The 20,661-nt window shown below is 37.4% G+C and overlaps 1 protein-coding gene across 5 annotated transcripts in view; it reads right to left on the bottom strand.

Moving 5' to 3' along the window:
* Window positions 1-20,661, bottom strand: part of GABRB3 (gamma-aminobutyric acid type A receptor subunit beta3) — a 225,538-nt gene that overhangs the window by 39,224 nt on the left and 165,653 nt on the right. For all 5 annotated transcript variants that reach the window (XM_072795444.1, XM_072795446.1, XM_072795442.1 and 2 more), the window contains one exon: window positions 1,871-1,953. In XM_072795444.1, the coding sequence (XP_072651545.1) occupies window positions 1,871-1,953 (83 nt within the window). The remainder of the gene's footprint in view (window positions 1-1,870; window positions 1,954-20,661) is intronic.

Genomic DNA, 20,661 nt, shown 5'->3' with positions numbered 1-20,661 from the left:
CTTGTAGCACCCAAGAGTCTTCTAAGGGATTCGATCAACTTTATCAGTAAGGTTGATTAAAACTCACACCTAGAGAAAAATACCCTATCAGTATAATGGACATTTTGATTTGAATGCACAATACAGCATAAGGCAGACACTCCATATTTGACAAATAGACCAAAGCTATGGGGATGATTGCTCTCTGTGGCAAATGTCATCTCCTTTGTTCCATCTGCTACACTCTCTCCCTGGATCATGGTGGTTAGTTTCTGTCTCCTACCTTCCCTCTGACTTCCTGACATTCCATTCTCATCTGGCAGCCATGGCAATTATTCTAAATGCATATATCTTATCAAGCCACTTATCTGCTTAAATCCCTCAAATGTTTCCAAACACATTAGTGAAACAAGTTCAGACTTCTGACTAGGATGCCAAGAATCTACAGGATTCTATGTACATCCACTCCCTCTCCCTTGCTCACCCAGCCCAGCACCACTGGTCTTCTGGCTGTGGCTCAAACCAGCATACTGTGCCGAGGGCTTGTGTGCCTCCCCCTTGTGTAGGGGCTCACACTTTCTCACATTTCCATCTTGACTTAAATAAAACCTTTTGCATATGTGTGTAGTCAGATCACCAGAAAACCCTTTCTTCCACTCAAATGCTTTAACTACAGATTCTCTGAAGACAAGTGGCCTCACACTTTCTGAGGAAATCTCTTTGATAATAGACCTTTCTACCTATCATCCCCTTCAGTTCAAACATCACAGTAACAGAATCTGTACTCTCTGAGACTACTCAATATGTGTCCAGACATTTGGAGTAGAAGTTGCTTCCTTACTTAGGTCACAAATCTGCCTTCCTGAAACTTTCTATAACCTCACTGGTATTTGTACCTTCTGGCTACACAGACTCCACTTAATTTCTAAGACAGTGTTTCAACTATTAGGAAATCATCATCTTTCTTCTGAGCTTTCTATCCCATATGCTAAACCTCTACAGATGATTCCATTATGCATCACTTGACATGATCTCATGTCCCTTACTTTCTGAAAACACAGCTTTCAGAAAACTTAACAGTGATGTAGAGTGGAAGTAAGGGGGCACAGTAAGGCCAGCTCTATATGGGATGAAAACTCTGGCCTACATTGAGCACAGCTTCCCAGTATGTTTACAATTTATACTCACTTATCACCACAAATGCATCAAGTAACACTGTAGTCATTTACCATTCCCTTCAAAGAAATCCATATAAAATAGACAAGACTAAATCCAATTGAGACATTATAAACCAATCTATGAGAAACCAGGATAAGTGACAACAGCAACAGCAACACCTGGATATGCCAGGAGATGTAGTTCAGGTAGCAGGCAGGACCCTGGTTTGTTAGATAATAAAGATGCAGCTCTTATCCCTAAGAAGTATGCAACACTGAATTATCAATAAAGCATCTGAATACTCTTCAAATTGAGAAAGTTGCCAAAATGCAGGAATAGCCTGCTTGTAAAGCTGAGTTCCTGATGGGAAATAAGTTTTACTCCAGTTGCCCAGGTTCCCAGGAATACAGCCATTCATGTGTGATGAAGCCTATTGTGAGAAAATTGCATCTCAGTGTTTGTTCTCTTCTCACTGAATGGATCAAGATGAGGAGCGTTTGCTTTCTTATATTTCAGCACAGCAAGCAGACTCTCTTAATCAGATTAGAGTGGGGAACTGAGTCTCTGTCTCTGTCTCTCTCATGACAACATAATTTGCAAAGCAGAGGATTAAACCTCCCATCTTTAAGATAGTTAAAAACTATGGCAAGAAAATTATAAATGCCTTGGAGAAGAGGCCAAATAATGACAAGGCCTAAAATACAGTGAATGAAAAAGAAGTACAGATACACACAGCTTTCAATTTCCAGTGTGCAGTTCTGCTCGTCCAAGGGGTATCTTCTCAAGTCCATCATGCATGCTGCAGTTGTGGTGATTCTGAAATACAGAGATGAAGGCAGATATTAAAGATGGGATAAGAAATGTAGCAGGAAAACAGCTTCCAGCTAAACAATGAGTAGCCCCCATCTAGGGCCCTTTTTCCCCCAAAGTACACCTGATTAAATATATTTCATAACATATACTTAAATAAGTTTTCAGTATTTTATAGGCCAGATTGATCAAGAAAAGCAACACAAAACCTCTAAATCTGACAAAATTATTCATGGAGCCTTGTAGACTGTGGGAAATCAAGGACAGAGACAGGGTTTTCTAAGGAAAATTTTGTCTTCAATTTTTGTTCTGCCTCCTTGTTTAGTGATTCTTTAACCTTTATAGCACCGGGAAAACTTATGTGTGGCAACAACACTGATTAAATCAAGATTGGATTCTTTGATTTTCATGTGAAGTGTCTAAGTAGCTACAGATTCACAGGCTGTACTTTTTTTTTTTTTTAGATTTTATTTATTTATTTATGGAGGAGAGAGAGAGAGAGAGAGAGAGGCAGAGGGAGAAGCAGGCTCCATGCAGGGAGCCTGACGTGGGACTCCATCCCGGATCTCTAGGATCAGGCACTGGACTGAAGGCAGCGCTAAACCGCTGAGCCACCTGGGCTGCCCCACAGGCTGTACTTTGAATCTTTCAGCCAAGCTTCTGCTTGATCTTATTCTATTATAGTTGTCTGCCGGGCTGTACCCTAATGCTCCTGAGCTTCTCACCATGCAATCATCCGTCTTTTCAAAGGGAGTAATTTGGCTTCTATGTTATCGATTATGAATCAAAATTCAGTGGGTTGGCTTTACCTGGTGTCAGCTGCAACCATGGAAAAAATTTATATCATGGCCCAAGGAGAGTTAGGCCTCCACCATGCAATGGTTAAATCAACTGTACATTAAGAAACAACACTTCTAAAAATGTCAAGTCTATTTCCTACTCTGTCTATAGTCTCATTTGAGGGAAATCAACCTACACAAAGCCTGTGTTGAAATGCTATTAAGCTACTATGTTTTATACCCTTTTTCTCTTGAATGCCTTCCTTTTTTCAACTCAATTATAGATGACTGGATTGGGATGGGGTCCTGATTCAAGGGCAGTCAACCATTAGTTGATCAAGAATCTACGATGTGGCCTGACTTAAAGGTAGAATGGAGGTAAAAGGATTCTCTTCCATGGAAGTGAATTAAAGACAGGGTAAGAATGGAACTGACCTTGTAAGTTCATAAATTAGAGGCTTGCAATGTCATTTTCCAATTGAGAGTGAGTCATAAGAAAGTGTAGCAGAGATAGAGAAAATTCCAATTGGATGACTGAGAAGACAATGGTCACTATGGCCAGGCCACAGAATGTGGCCTTGCAAGTTATGTACTACCTATCTCAGGGAACAGCATTTTTATGGCTTACATGGAAGCGTGTAATTGGTAGCCCTGGCTATACTCATTTAGTGGTGGATAAGAATGAAGAAGTAAAAATGTCTCCTTCTAAGATCCTTAGAGTTACCCTCTGAATTCCCAACCACCTTCCATATTCTACCTTTCTTGAGGGCTAATATTCAGCTTTCTTCAGATAGCCTTCGACATAAATATCCACAACAAACCTTCTACTACTTTGAGCAGCGTTAGCAAGTTCTGTTCCTATCAGCAGATCTTAACCAAACCACTAGTAAAACACCAGGCATGTGCCAGTTCTGTTGGGATTCTCTCATTTAACCTAAACACAGTAGTAAAGCATGTCCTTCTATTAGCATCTGGATAAATGGCAAGTTGAGAAAAGTTTTACTTTTCAACGGCTAAGAAGAGCAGTGAGGGAAAAATGTCAACATACTTGGCAATCATGGGTAAATACTAAATTATTCTCTACAAATGGTATGCAAGTGTCATACAGACATATGCTATAGGACCCATACCCATGGTGAAAGTGTCCTTTCCAAATGTCCTAACACTTTCAAGTATCACTCCAAGGAGTGGATTACATTCTATAATCCAAAGTCAACACCTAGCTCTTTGGTATATTATTCTACAGCATCCAGTTTTCTAGCCAACTGTAGAATAAACCTCACACTTTTAAATTCTGGCATGTTTTCTGGCATACTGACAACCCAACATCCACATAAGATGCCTCTAAGGCAAAACTAGAAAAAGGTCCTGTTAAAGTTATGAATTTTTATGAAGAAAAGAAAAAGATCTCTACTAAAAATACTCAAACTTTTAAAAGTTCCTATATATTTTGATGCCTATTCATTTGAAAAGAGTCAATAAAAGAGACTATTATTTTCTATTTGTTTTTATTATTCATCTTCATCTTCAATGCTACCCATAAAATAAATGCAAACAAGCAGGAACATGAACACATCCAAATTAGGGATGCACACTGGCCGTGGCATTTATGTAGTGTGTTTCATGGACATTACTGGAAGTGGATCATGACATTGGAAGAATCTGTAAAAGGGACCCCCAGTATACTTGTCTTCTCTTCTCATTCTGCCATAAGACTGGTTATTCATGGAAACTAATGAGAATGAAGATACAACAGTTCAAAATCTTTGGGATGCAACAAAAGCAGTCCTGAGGGGGAAATACATCGCAATACAAGCATCCATTCAAATTCAAAAACTGCAAAGAACTCAAATACAAAAGCTAACCTTACACATAAAGGAGCTAGAGAAAAAACAGCAAATAGATCATACACCCAGCAGAAGAAGAGCGTTAATAAAGATTTGAGCAGAACTCAATGAAATCAAGACCAGAAGAACTCTGGGACAGATCAACAAAACCAGGAGTTGGTTCTTGGAAAGAATTAATAAGATAGATAAACCATTAGCCAGCCTTATTAAAATGAAGAGAGAGAAGACTCAAATTAATAAAATCATGAATGAGAAAGGAGAGATCACTACCAACACCAAGGAAATACCAACGATTTTAAAAACATATTATGAACAGCTATACGCCAATAAATTAGGCAATCTAGAGGAAATGGATGCATTCCTGGAAAGCCACAAACTACCAAAACTGGAACAGGAAGAAATAGAAAACCTGAACAGGCCAATAACCAGGGAGGAAATTGAAGTAGTCATCAAAATCCTCCCAAGACACCAAAGTCCAGGGCCAGATGGCTTCCCAGGGGAATTCTAGCTAACGTTTAAAGAAGAAACCATACATATTCTACTAAAGCTGTTTGGAAAGATAGAAAGAGATGGAGTACTTCCAAATTCGTTCTATGAGGCCAGCATCACCTTAATTCCAAAACCAGACAAAGACTCCACCAAAAAGGAGAATTACAGACCAATATCCCTGATGAACATGGATGCAAAAATTCTCAACAAGATACTGGCCAATAGGATCCAACAGTACATTAAGAAAATTATTCACCATGACCAAGTAGGATTTATCCCCAGGACACAAGGCTGGTTCAACACTCATAAAACAATCAATGTGATTCATCATATCAGCAAAAGATGCAAGGCTGTTTCAACACTCGTAAAATAATCAATGTGATTCATTATATTAGCAAGAGAAAAACCAAGAACCATATGATCCTCTCATTAGATGCAGAGAAAGCATTTGACAAAATACAGCATCCATTCCTGATCCAAACTCTTCAGAGTGTAGGGATAGAGGGAACATTCCTAGACATCTTAAAAGCCATCTACGAAAAGCCCACAGCAAATATCATTCTCAATGGGGAAGCAGTGGGAGCCTTTCCCCTAAGATCAGGAACAAGACAGGGATGTCCACTCTCACCACTACTATTCAACATAGTACTGGAAGTCCTAACCTCAGCAATCAGACAACAAAAAGACATTAAAGGTATTCAAATTGGCAAAGAAGAAGTCAAACTTTCCCTCTTCGCCAATGACATGATACTCTACATAGAGCACCCAAAAGCCTCCACTCCAAGATTGCTAGAACTCATACAGCAATTTGGTAGCGTGGCAGGATACAAAATCAATGCCCAGAAATCAGTGGCATTTCTATACACTAACAATGAGACTGAAGAAAGAGAAATTAAGGAGTCAGTCCCATTTACAATTGCACCCAAAAGCATAGGATACCTAGGAATAAACCTAACCAAAGAGGTAAAGGATCTATACCCTCAAAACTATAGAACACTTCTGAAAGAAATTGAGGAAGACACAAAGAGATGGAAAAATATTCTAGGCTCATGGATTGGCAGAATTAATATTGTGAAAATGTCAATGTTACCCAGGGCAATTTACACATTTAATGCAATCCCTATCAAAATACCATGGACTTTCTCCAGAGAGTTAGAACAAATTATTTTAAGATTTGTGTGGAATCAGAAAAGACCCCGAATAGCCAGGGGAATTTTAAAAAAGAAAACCATATCTGGGGGCATCACAATGCCAGATTTCAGGTTGTACTACAAAGCTGTGGTCATCAAGACAGTGTGGTACTGGCACAAAAACACACACAGAGATCAATGGAACAGAATAGAGAACCCAGAAGTGGACCCTGAACTTTATGGTCAACTAATATTCGACAAAGCAGGAAAGACTATCCATTGGAAGAAAGACAGTCTCTTCAATAAATGGTGCTGGGAAAATTGGACATCCACATGCAGAAGAATGAAACTAGACCACTCTCTTGCACCAGACACAAAGATAAACTCAAAATGGATGAAAGATCTAATGTGAGACAAGATTCCATCAAAATCCTAGAGGAGAACACAGGCAACACCCTTTTTGAACTTGGCCACAGTAACTTCTTGCAAGATACATCCACGAAGGCAAAAGAAACAAAAGCAAAAATGAACTATTGGGACTTCCTCAAGATAAGAAGCTTTTGCACAGCAAAGGATACAGTCAACAAAACTCAAAGACAACCTACCGAATGGGAGAAGATATTTGCAAATGACCTATCCGATAAAGGGTTAGTTTCCAAGATCTATAAAGAACTTATTAAACTCACCAGCAAAGAAGCAAACAATCCAATCCTGAAATGGGCAAAAGTCATGAAGAGAAATCTCACAGAGGAAGACATAGACATGGCCAACACGCACATGAGAAAATGCTCCGCATCACTGGCCATCAGGGAAATACAAATCAAAACCACAATGAGATACCACCTCACACCAGTGAGAATGGGGAAAATTAACAAGGCAGGAAACCACAAATGTTGGAGAGGATGTGGAGAAAAGGGAACCCTCTTACACTGTTGGTGGGATTGTGAACTGGTGCAGCCACTCTGGAAAACTGTGTGGAGGTTCCTCAAAGAGTTAAAAAAAACCTGCCCTAGACCCAGCAATTGCACTATTGGGGATTTACCTCAAAGATACAGATGCAGTGAATCGCCGGGACACCTGCACCTCGATGTTTCTAGCAGCAATGTCCACAATAGCCAGACTGTGGAAGGAGCCTCGGTGTCCATCAAAAGATGAATGGATAAAGAAGATGTGGTCTATGTATACAATGGAATATTACTCAGCCATTAGAAATGACAAATACCATTTGCTTCAACGTGGATGGAACTGTAGGGTATTATGCTGAGTGAAGTAAGTCAATTGGAGAAGGAAAAACGTTGTATGTTCTCATTCATTTGGGGAATATAAATAATAGTGAAAAGGAATATAAGGGAAGGGAGAAGAAATGTGTGGGAAATATCAGAAAGGGAGACAGAACATAAAGACTAACTCTGGGAAACGAACTAGGGGTGGTGGAAGGGGAGGAGGGCGGGGGGTGGGGGTGAATGTGTGCCGAGCATTGAGGGGGGCACTTGAGGGGATGAGCGCTGGGTGTTATTTTGTATGTTGGTAAATTGAACACCAATAAAAAATAAATTTATTATAAAAATAAATAAATAAAATAAAAATAAAAACATAAAAAATAAAAAGTAAAAAAAATAAAAGACTGGTTATAAAATGGAGTCCTTTTCCAATTTATTTGGGGAATAAGGTAAAAAATATGTATTTACTACTCTTTTTCCTAAGGAAGAAATAACATAGAAAACCCTCTCCTAGTGGAAACTAGGACACAGGAGCCTACTCCTGCTACAAAAGATAAGCACAGGGAAAACACAGTAGAAGGAAAGAGGTCTGTGTGCCACTAGGACAGAAAGGCACAAAAATGGAAAGGTGAGGGGCAGGCAGAGAGATGAAGGGTGCAGAGGCCAGAACAAGTTGGCTAGCTTCATGACTGGTTTGGGGAGTGAACTTTTTTGCATGACTTGGCCAAATATTGAAGATTAGAACTTTGTAGAAACTGTAGGAGGGAATTTGAGTCTGCAGGACTAAGGGCTTAAGCCTAGCTAATGCATATGGATCAAGGGTAGGGATGCCACAATGTCTGAGCTCTATTTGCATAATCCCCAACATCCACACACAACTTTCATATTTTCCCCAATAAACTTTATTTGTCTTGGGAGGAGAACTTTACCATATCTAGCTCACTTCCACATCCCTTTGTAATCTGAGGATTCTATTCCTATTTCTAAGGAATAGTATGGCAGGGTCAGTGAGAAAATGAGTGGATGAAGGTTTCTGCAGTATTACTCTTCAGTAGATGCTTTTGGGGGAGTATCATTGTTCCTTTTTTTGTTTTCTGATTGAGAGAGAGCAGTGCTAAGTCTCCATAGCTGTAATTTATGCTTATGATAGCAAAGCAGAGAAAGATGGTAACTAAATGACAGAAAAATTATCTACCATTCAATATGTCCTTTTTTTATGAATAATTACACTTTGAGGGTGCTGAAAGTAGAAAGTTAAACAAAAAGATAAATCAGTAGAAAAGTGATAGGTAGAGGACTGGGAAACATTATATAAAAGGATGTTGATTTATTATCTTGGTGCTCAGGATGGCATGCAGTTATATATGTATTATGTAACATTGGTTGAGAGTAGTTTTGTTCTCAGCTCTATGCTCAGTCCTTGAACATTCATGTATTTAATTAATAACCATACTATTATTATTATCATTCCCATTTGGCAGATAAACAAACAAAGGCTAGGAAACAGTAAGTAGGTTTGTCACATTTACAATGGTATTATAAGGCAGATACAACATTCAGATCCTTCTGCCTTAAAGGATAACATACTGTATATTCAACTTTTAAATCCTACTAGTGAGTGAGGCTCTTGTTGAAGAGCAAAGAAGGTACAGAAATTTGTAACTTGATATATAGATACACATATATGCATATATAACACATATACACATAATATATACATATAAAATATATACACACAGAGACTATATATATACATATATATAATATTCTCATTATATATGTGACAATTTGTAAATACAATATATATATATATAGGAAGAAAATATATATTCTACATGCTATACCTGCAGTAACAGTAGTGACATTCAACTCATTGTGGAATAAGGTAGAATTTAGTAGATAGTCTTGCTTTTATAAGTGATAGATTCCTAAAGATGTGCTTAACAGTCAAACGTGTGAAAAGTCAAGGAATAAATTCAAAGCTTATAAGGGGATCACTATCCCCAGCAAATTAAAAATCTTATTATGTGATACCAGCCATCTTAGGACACCATCTATCTGTGTGTGTCTGTATCTGTGTGTCCTTTGCCTGAACAGTTTAGTGAGGAAGCCTGAGTCAAGGAGACCCATGGCTTTTTGGCATATCACAGGGTTTTCACTTTGTCTCAACTAAGATTATGAGATGTACTTTGGTGTCAGCATTTTTGAACTTCCAAAAATTGAAAATAGTAATAAGGGCAGATGTAAACTCTTCATGTCATTGCACAAATGCAGAATTCCCCACAGATCACCTAGAGAGGCTGCTGTGGAAATGTTTCTTTTGGCTGCCACAGAACATTTGCCTGAAATGTCCACTTGTTGGCCAGGGTAGAAAAATACCCCTTGCCAATGCTGCTGGGAAAGGTAGACTATGGGCAGACCGTGGGATCCTTACTTATAGTGAATCATTAAGCAATGCACACAAACTCTTTACCAACTTGTACTAACCATTTAGATGCATGGTAAATACCAGACAGGACAGAAATGAAAATGTCCTGACTAGCATTCTCAGAGCCCTTCTAGAACTAAAGTACCTCAGCCCTAGCTACCTCTCCTCTGATTTAATGTTTTTATTACACTTAGAACCATCTATAATTGGAACATCTATTTGTTGACTTGCAGGTCCCTTTATTTCCTCAGGTGAGTATGAGAGCAGGGTTTCCTCTTTTTTGTCAGCAGCCATCTCCCCAGTGCCTGGAATAGCTCCCCCATGCACACAGCAGATTACCCATAAATAGTCATTGAACAAAACAATGACTTTGATGATTTGGGAGCCAGGCATAAGCAGAAGTACTCAAGAAGTGAAAAGTGAAAAGAGATTGCTTAGCCCTTCTTGATTTTAATCCCCAAAATAAAGTGCAAGAGGGAACACCTATCATCTCTCAAGCACTCCAAGCAGGAGCTTTGGCCCTGCATGATTAAATGACTCACTGAGAACTCCATAGGCTTACTGGTCAAGATGCTTGGTGACACCCCCTGCATTAATAGCCAGGTAGTCTCTGTGAATCCTTCTGCTGCAGAATGCTTAGCAGGCCAAAGTTGATGCCCATAAGTTTTGTGGCCTGGCCTGCAGGGAAGATGACAGCAAAATGCAGCCATCAGCAACTTCCTGGCTTTCTGATCATAATCTTATTAAACAATAGGGCCCAGGAGCAAGTTAGCTGCACCTCCTGTGTGACCTCTGGCTTGCACTTGTGATGCCTAAATAAGAACTCTGGGAGATAGTTGTATCCATGGCCATGGGATAGCAGCACATGTGACCTATTGCTTTGTAGGTAACCACTTAGCCCCTTGCAACAGCTCTATGGTAACTCATAGTTCTCATCTTCCTGGTTCTCCATATGCCAACTTCATCAGGCATTTTTCCAGGAATAGGAACTCAGATGCTAGTATCAAGGGCCTAAGTCAAATAATTCAAACTGACTATTATTCTAAAGCAAGTGCTTACTATTATTCAATGTGGAGAAAACACAAGGCATAAACCAACATTTAAGTTATTATAATTTTTGTTTTGTTTTACAAAAAAACATAAGAAAATACATTCACAGAACTGTCTGAAAGCTTTTGCTATGCAGATTCATTGAGCATGTTGCTGGGAAAGTTGTTGGGTTAAATTGACTGTGTTGGCAGCCCCATTCTTTCCTTGCTTCCCAATATCCACTCTCTTAGCCATGTCATTTGCAGTTCTTCTCACTATAAAGAAGCTGTCTGCCCACCTCCTGAATAAGGGCCAACTTTGTGACTTGCTTTGTCTGACAGAATATGTGGAAGTGACAATGTGTCGGTCTCAAACTTAGCTTCCAAGAGGCATTCTCTTTCTTTTGTGCTTCTGCCTTTGCTGTGAGAAAACCATGCCCAGATGAATTTGCTGGTCCTAGGAGGAGAATGGCCATGGGTAACAGGATGGAGGTGCCCACTCATCCTTGCAGAGACCACCCACCCCAGGTCTGTGAGTGAGCTAAACAGGATGAGCAGAGGTGCTGATTAATCACACAAACAAGTGATGAGGACTATCATCTGGCATTAAAGCTTTCTAGCTATTTGTTACACAGCAACATTGTGGCAATAGAAAAGAGATACAACAATCAACACAGGTAACAACATATATATGAAAGCATAAATTCTCCTATAAATAAATGGAACTCACAATATGTTACTTCTCAAGAGTGTCATAAGATAGCAAAGCCCTTTGTAGATACCATGTTTCTAAAACAGGAGCATCTATCTCTATGTTTCAGCATAAATTCACTATCATTTTAAAAATATCAATCTTGGTGAAATGAGTAGTCACATCAGGCAAGTGAGATAGGCCCTTATGCATCTCCTCCTGATTTTCAAACAATATGGTGATAAAGCAACACAAAGTCCAAAACTGGCAATAGTGCTGAAAACCAACAGTAACGTATACATACACCAGATCCTCAATCATCTGCTAGGAACAGAACTGTCAGAGTGGATGATTGAGGAAGTTATTAAGGAGAATACAGGCTTAACTCTCTGAAGAGGTAGGGAGGAACCAGTTTGAAAGAAACAGGAAAGTACACCCCAGCTATCTGGATCTGATTATATCATTCGACCAACTTTCACATCTAGATGTATGTTGTTCAAAATGGTAGACACTAGCACATGTAACTATTTTACATTTAAATTTTAAAGTAGTTAAAACGAAATCAAAATTTGAAATTCGATTTCAAATTCATTTGATGCACTAGCCACATTTCAAGTGCTCAATAGCCCATATGGTTGGCAGCTACTCTATCAAACAGTACAGATTATAGGACATCTTCTTCACCGCAGTAAGTTCCCCTGGAAAAGGATAGAATGACAGGATTGAGCTAGACAGAATGAGTGGTCTGGCCTTACCTGTTAACGCATTCCCTCAGTTTCCCTTGCCCCTCCTCACGCCCCACCTCTCTCCCTCTATAGCCTCAGAGGACACAACTATGGCTGAAAGTGGTTGGGGAACACAGCCATATGCATTGCTCAAAGAAAAGCCATTGCTGCTAAAGGCAGATATCCAAAGGACTGGAAGCCATGCATACCAGAATGGAAGATACCATTCGATACTCTATTCAAAGAGTTATACATTGCATCTGATTACAGGGCCCAGTCAATTAACCCAGTAGTCAGAAGTGGGGAGTCTTACTCTGAAAGAATACAATGAAGCAGAACAAATGGAGCACATTAACCAAATTTTCAGATTTATAGCCTAAGGGATTAAGGCTTCCAAGGTGAGAGTGAGGCTGAAAGAGACTCAGGTCACCATATCCATAGTCTCACTAGAAAATCACGTTGTCTAGAAAATCACTTTGTCTTTAGGATACTTCCTACCTTAGGATAATCATGAATAAAACAAAGAGGTGTTCTACAAAAAGTATGGAAGTGTAGAAAATGAAAGTTTAAACATTTGGAAGATATTATGTCTAGTAGTCATATGCATAGATGTATATGCTGTCTTTAGAACAAGAGCAGGGAGATAAAGGGAAAGAAGAGCCTGAGATAACGGCATAGATAGATGCTATAAAGCTAAGGAAAGTGTTAGGGTTCCCAGCCATAGGCACTGAATTAAAATTTATACTGAAGACAGATAGTAGAATTGACAATTCTGAAAATAATTTAATGATGTGGATGTCTTCTTAAACTTGAATGAGCATACAAGTCACTGAGGGGGTTTTGTTAAAATGCAGATTCTGAGCAGAAGTTATGGGGGTGGGTCTGTAGTTCTGATTTCCCAGATGATAGTGCTGCTGCTGGTCTGGGGACAATAATTAAAGTGGAAAGGAGAGGGCAAACTTGTAGGACCTTCCTAAAGACAGAGAAGGAGACAAAGCTTTGAAAAAAGAGAGAAGATGATAGGTACAGAACAGAAAATGGTTATGAAACAGCTTTATTAGACAGAGCAAAAACAGCATACAAGTCAACAAATTAAACATGAAACAATAAAGAATTTTTTAATTGGGTTAAATATGCATAAAATTTACCATTTGCACCATTTTTAAGTGTACCATTTAGTGGAAAGTACATTCATATTACTGTGCAACCATCACCACCATCTATCTCCAGAACTTTTTCATCATCCCAAACAGAAACTCTACTTATTCTAGGGACCTCACATAAGTGGAATCATGTAATATTTTTCCTTTTGTGCCAGGCTTAGTTCATTTACTGTTTTCTAAATTCATTCTTGTTGCAGCATGTATCAGTATTGTATATCTTTTTAGGGCTAAATAATAGTCTATTGTATGCATATATCACATTTTGTTTATCCATGCATTAATGCACATTTGGTTTGTTTCTAACTATTGGTTGTGAATAATGTTGCTATGAACACTGATGTAAAAGTATCTGTTAGAAGGCAACCCGGGTGGCTCAGCGGTTTGGCACTGCCTTCGACCCAGGGCGTGATCCTGGAGACCCCAGATCGAGTCCCACGTCGGGCTCCTTGCATGGAGCCTGCTTCTCCCTTGGCCTGTGTCTCTGCCCCTCTCTCTCTCTCTCTCTCCGTTGCTCATGAATAAATAAAATATTTTTTAAAAACTATCTGTTAGAATCATTGTTTTTGTTTCTTTTGGTATATACCTAGAATTGGAGTTGCTCGACCTTAAAATAATTCTATGTTTAGCTTTTTGAGAAATTGTCATACTACTTTTCCCAGTGGCTGAACTGTTTTACATTCCCACCAGCAATACATAAGGATTCCAATAACTCTATACTTTTGCCAACACTTTTCTTTTCTTTTCTTTTCTTTATTTTTTTTTATATATTAACCATCCTAATGAGTGTGAATTGATATCTCACCGTGGTTTTGATTTTCATTCTTAGTGATTGATAATGTTAAGCATCTTTTTGCTTGCTTATTGACTATTTGTGTATCTTCTTTGGAGAAAGACTATTTAAGACCTTTGCCTATTATTAACCCAATTATTTGATTTTTTTTTTGTTGTTATTGACTTACAGGAGTTCTCTATAAACTACCTTTATCAGATATATGACTTGCAAATATTTTCTCCCATCCCATTGGTTGCCTTTCTAGCTTGTTGATTGTGTTCTGTGATGCACAGAAGTCTTTACTTTTTCTGTACTCCAATATTTTGTTGTTGCTCTTATTGCCTGTGATTTAATGCCATATCCTAGAAAGCACTGGGATAGATCCAATGTCATGAAGCTTTTCCTATCTTTTTCTAAGAGTTTTATAGTTTTAGCTCTTACATTTACATCTTTGATCCATTTTTAGTTCATTTTTGTACATGGTATAAGCATCCAACTTCATTCTTCTCATGTGGATATTCAGTTTTCCTAGCACTATTTGTTAATTTTATTTATTTATTTTATTTTTTAATATTTTATTTATTCATGACAGACACAGAGAGAAAGAAAGAGGGAGAGACACAGGCAGAGGGAGAAGCAGGCTCCATGCAAGGAGCCCGATGTGGGACTCGATCCCGGGTCTCCAGGATCACACCCTGGGCTGAAGGTGACGCCAAACCACTCGGCCACCGGGGCTGCCCTCCTAGCACTATTTGTTAAGAAGACTACTCAATGAAGAGTCTTTCCATTCCTGTCAAAAATGATTTGATCATATATATAAAAGTTTACTTCTGGGCTTTCTGTTTAATTCTACTTGTCAATGTGTCTCTTATTATGCCAGTATCACACTGTTTTGATTACCATGGCTTTGTAGTAAGTTTTGAAATCAGGAAATGTGAAATCTCCAAATTTGTTCTTCTTTTTTAGGATTATTTTGAATAATTAAGGTTCCATATGATTCCGTATGAGTTTTAGAATGGGGTTTTCCATTTTATAAAAAAGGGGGATGCTGGGATTTTGATAGAGATTACACTGAAACTGTAGATTCCTTTAGGTAGTATTTTCATCTTAACGATATCAAATCTTCCAATCAACGAATACAAGAGCTCTTTGTATTTAATTATGTCTCCTTTAAATTCCTTGAGCAATGGTTTTACAGTTTTAGGGTACAAATCTTTTGCCTCCATCATTAAATTTATTCCTAAGTATTTCATTCTTTTAGATGCTACTTTAAATGCAGTTGTCTTTTTAATGTCTTTTTTTTGTTTGATCATCATTAATCAACATTGCAATTGTTATTTTTATGCTGATTTTGAAATCTGCAGTTTTGTTGAACCCATTTTTTAGATCTAACAGGTTGGGGGTTATTGCATGGAATCTTTAGGTTTTATACATAAAATCATGTTATCTGAACACAATTTTACTCCTTTTCCAATTAAAACAAATATGGCAGATGCAGGCATCCTTGTTACTGACCTTAGGGGAAAAGATTTCAGCTTTTCACAAATGAGTATGACCTCAATTGGCAAAGGTTTTTTTCCTTAAGATTTACTTGTTTATTTTAGAGAGAAAGAGAGCATGCACAAGAGAGACAATGGGGAGAGTGACAGAGGGAGACAATCTTCAAGCAGAATCCCCACTGAACATAGAACCCAACTAAAGGCATGATCTTATGACCCATGAGATCATGACCTGAGCAGAAATCAAGAGTTGGATGCCTAACTGAGCTACCCAGGAGCCCTGAATTAGAAGTTTTTATGTACAGTCTTTATCATATGAGGAAGTTTCCATCAATTCCTACTTGGTTGCACATTTTTATCATTAAAAGGTGTTGAATTTTGTTAAATGCTTTTTCTCCATCTATTGAGATAATTGTGTTTTTTCTTTTCATTTTGTTACATGCCATTTTATATTGAATCATAGTCATATTCCAAGAAAAAGTCCCACTTTGTCATGGTATGTTGCTGAATTCAGTTTGCTAATATTTTTGGGGGGGATTTCTGCATTAATATTCATAAGGGATATTGATCTGTGGCTTTCTCGTAATGTCTGTCTGGCTTTGGTATAGGGTAATACCTATACCAAAATACTCTTGCTTTATAGAAAGAGTAGAGCAATTCTTCCTCATCATTTTTTGGGAAGAGTTTGACCTTGTGTTAACTGGGGGTAATTCTTCACACATTTTAACTGGGGGTAATTTTTCTTTGCATGTTTGGTAGAATTCACCAGTGAAGCTATTTGATCCAGGGCTGTTTTTGTTGAGAGGTTTTTTAGTGACTGATTCAATTGCCACACTAATTGCAAGTCTGTTCAGATTTTTTTTCTTTATAATTCAGTTTTGGTAAATTGTATGTTTCCATGAATTTGTTCATCTAGATTATCCAATTTTGGGGGATACAATTTTTTCACAGTATTATCTTATAAATCTTTCAATTTCTGTAAAATTGGTAGCAATATTCTCCTTTTCATTTCTGATTTCTGTTGAGTCTTCTCTATTTTTTCTTAATTGGTCTATCTAAAGGCTTGTCCACTTAGTTGATCTTTTCTAAGGGCCAAATTTTCATTCCATTGATTTTCCACAGTGTTAGTACTCTCTATTTTATCAATCTATAGTCTGCTCTTTATTATTTTGATCCTTATGCTAGCTCTTTTAGTTCCTTAAGGTTAAGTTATAAAGTTGGATTCTTCTTTTCAATGTATGTGTCTACAGGTATAAATTTCCCTCTTCACTTGTTTCCCAGCATCTCATAAGTTTTGGTATTATTGCAGAACCATGTATTTCTCATTTCTGTTCCATATATTTGGAATCCTGATGTCTGGTATATTTGTAACTGGCAAATCTTAGAGAGTTAACTTATTGATATATGTTGTTCTTTGTCTTGTTATAGACTTTGACTAAAGTTTATTTCATCTTATGTTAGCATAGCCACTTCAGCTCTCTTTTGATTACTGTTTATAGGGAAATACACTTTTCTATCCTTTCACTTTAAATTTATGTACATTTTTAGATCTAAAGTGAGTCTCTTGTAAATAACATATAGGTGGATCCTGTTTTATTTTTTTATCTATTCTTCCAGTCTCTAGCTATTGTTGTGAAGAGTTTAATCCATTTCTATTTAAAGTAATTACTAATAAGGAAAGACTTCTACATTTTTTCTGTTTTCTGTATGTTCAGTAACTTTTTGTTCCTTCATTTACTCCATCTTTTACTTTTCTGTTTAGATGATTCTTTTTGTGTGAGATGTTTTGATTCTCTTCTTGTTCCCTTTATGTATATGCTACAGATGTTTTCTTTTTGGTTACCTGGGAATTATATATGACATCCTAATATTATAATGATATAATTTGAATTGACATAAACTTTAACACATATAAAATCTCTACTCAATTTGCTTTTCACACATCCTATGTTATCAATGTTAAAAATTGTATCTTTATATGTTTTGTACCTAATGACATAGCTCTATAATTACTTTTAAGCACTTGTCTTCAATAACAGAAAAAGTGTAGTTACAAAAAAAATTTAAAGTAATACTAGCTTTAGTTACCTTTATTGGAGATCTTTTAATATTCATATACCTTTAAGTTACTGTCTAACATCCTTTCATTTTAAATTGAAGACACACTTTATTTAACCTTTTTTGTGGGGCAGGTCTAGTGGTAATAAAATCCCTCAGCTTTTGCTTATCTGGGAAATTATTAATTCTTCCTCATTTCTGAAGGGCAGTTTTGCCAGATTTAGAATTCTCTTTTGATAGGTTTTATCTTTCAGCATTTCAAATACTTAATCATTCTACTGCCTTCTGGCTTCCAAGCTTTCTGATGAAAAAAATGGCTGGTAATCTGTTTTGAGGCTCCCGTATATAAAATGAGTCACTTCACTCTTGATGACTTCCAGATTCTCCCTGTGTCTGTGGCTTTTCACAATTTGGTTTCATGTGTCTTAGTAAGAGTCTCTGATTTTATCTTACTTGGAGTTCAATGAGCTTCTTGGATTCACAGATTCATGTTTTGTTTGTTTTTTTGTCAACTTCAGGAATTTTTTAGCGACTATTTCTTCAAATAATCTCCATGCATCTTTCTCACTCTCATCTCTTGGTGCACCTGATGGTTTCTCACAAATCCCTTAGGCTTCATTCACTTTTCTTGGATCGTTTTTCTTTCTGTTCTCAGATTTGATCATTTTAATTTGTCTTATCTCCAAATTTGCTGATTCTTTCTTCTAGCTGCTGAAATCTGATGGTGAACCCCTTCTAGTGAATTCAATTCAATTACTGTGTTTTTTCAACTTCACAATTTGGTCCCTTTTATAATTTTATCTCTTTATTTTCTTTTGTTCATTTTATTCATGTATAATTTTCTCAGTTTCCTTTAGTTTCTTTGTCCATGTTTTCCCTTAATCTTTGAGCATAGTTAAGACAGACAATTTAGTCTTCATCCAGTAAGTCCAATGTCTGGGCATATTCAAGGACAATTTTGTCAATTTATTTTGTTCCTTTAAATGAGTCATGTTTTACTTTTTTTTATGTCTTGTGATATCTTTTCTTGAAAATTGGTCATTTGACTATTATAATGCTGTAACTCTAAAAACCATATTTTTTTCCTTCCCACAGGGACTGCGGTCTTTTTTTTGTTATTGTTATTCTTTTTTAGAAAAGCTTTAACAATTCACTTATTTTGATGTATTTCTAAACTTTTTTTAAAAGAATTTACTTGTCAGTAAAATCAGTAAAATCTTTGTTCTTTTTTTTTTTAAGATTTATTTATTTATGATAGACGGGGGGCGGGGGGGGGGGCGGGGCAGAGACACAGGCAGAGGAAGAAGCAGGCTCCATGCCAGGAACCCGACGTGTGACTCAATTCCGGGACCCCAGGATTGCACCCTGGGCCAAAGGCAGGCCCTAAACCGCTGAGCCACCCAGGGATCCCCAATCTTTGTTCTATTAGTTCATGTTCAGTTAATGTTTTAACAGAGATGTCTTTGAATGACAGGAGCTAAAACAACAAAAAACCCAAACAAACAAACAAACAAACAAACAATAAATACAGCAAATAACTACCTCTTCTTGTCTTTACAGAATGGCTCTGTCCTTGCACATTCTTTCACCACTTAGCTAGGATGGCTCCGAGCCCTTAGGCCAAGGTAAAAACTTAAGGTCTTCTCAGGGCTTTTCTAAGAATATGTTTTGCATGGGCATATGCATAGCTTTTTAAATTCTGTATACTTAGCTGCTTTTGAATAACCTGATTTCTCAGAGTCTCACTCCAGCTTCTCTTTTGGGCCTTCTATGGTCTATTTTATATTTCCTTATTTTTAATTTTTTTATTGGAGTTCAATTTGCCAACATATAGCATATCACCCAGTGCTTATCCTGTCAAGTGCCCCCCTCAGTGCCTGTCACCCAGTCACCTCAACCCCCCCGCCTACCTCCCTTTCCACCACCCCTGTTCATTTCCCAGAGTTAGGTGTCTCTCATGTTGTCACCCTCTCTGATATTTCCCACTTATTTTCTCTCCTTTGCCCTTTATTCCCTTTCACTATTTTTTATATTCCCCAAATGAATGAGACCATATAATGTTTGTCCTTCTTCGATTAAATTATTTCACTCAGCATAATACTCTCCAGTTCCATCCACGTCGAAGCAAATGGTGGGTATTTGTCGTTTCTAATAGCTAAGTAATATTCCATTGTATACATACACTACAGCTTCTTTATCCATTTTCTATTTCTACCTCAGTCCTTTGCTCTAGACACCTGTGGGTTTGTAGATATGTAGCCTTTATGAGAATAATCTGCTTTTTTTCCTGCCTGCATTCTGAGTTATTTCTATAAATAGAGATGAGCAACTTGCTTCAGGCCTTCAGTTATCCTCCTGACAATTTAGAACATATGTACATAATAGTTTACAAACAAGGTCTCCTCTGTTCCCTCCAGTGCAAGTGAGGAAACGTAACGAGGCTGCCACCTGCCCCTGAACGAGGGAGGGAAAGGGTAAATAACAGGTAAAAAATGTCACAAAACTTTCCATCTCTTCTGAATATAGTTTTTTCTTTATTTGGCATTTGGTTGGCTTCTGCAAACTTTGGAATATTTTCCAGAGCTCGTACAAAGTTGTTTCAGACAGCGTCTGCTTGTTTTTTGATATTCTTATATAGAAACAAGAGCTTGAAGCTTCTTAGTGTGCCATTTTGCTGATGTCACTGTCCAATAAGGAGATATTTAAAATCAAGAGGAGGAGAATGTTTATAAAGATAAAGTAGAAATTAATAAACAGAATTATGATATAAAATCAAAAGCTAGCTTTTAAAAATATTTAAAAAATAAATACTATGCTACTGAACAAAACTAAAAATGAAAAAGGGCATATAAAAATGTGTGCTGGGGGCAATGCACAGGCACATG

The sequence above is a fragment of the Canis lupus genome, chromosome 2 (assembly GCF_048164855.1).
Source record: "Canis lupus baileyi chromosome 2, mCanLup2.hap1, whole genome shotgun sequence".
NCBI lineage: Eukaryota > Metazoa > Chordata > Mammalia > Carnivora > Canidae > Canis > Canis lupus.
Note: the sequence above shows the minus strand (reverse complement) of the source record. Positions and strands in the feature narration are given on the sequence as shown.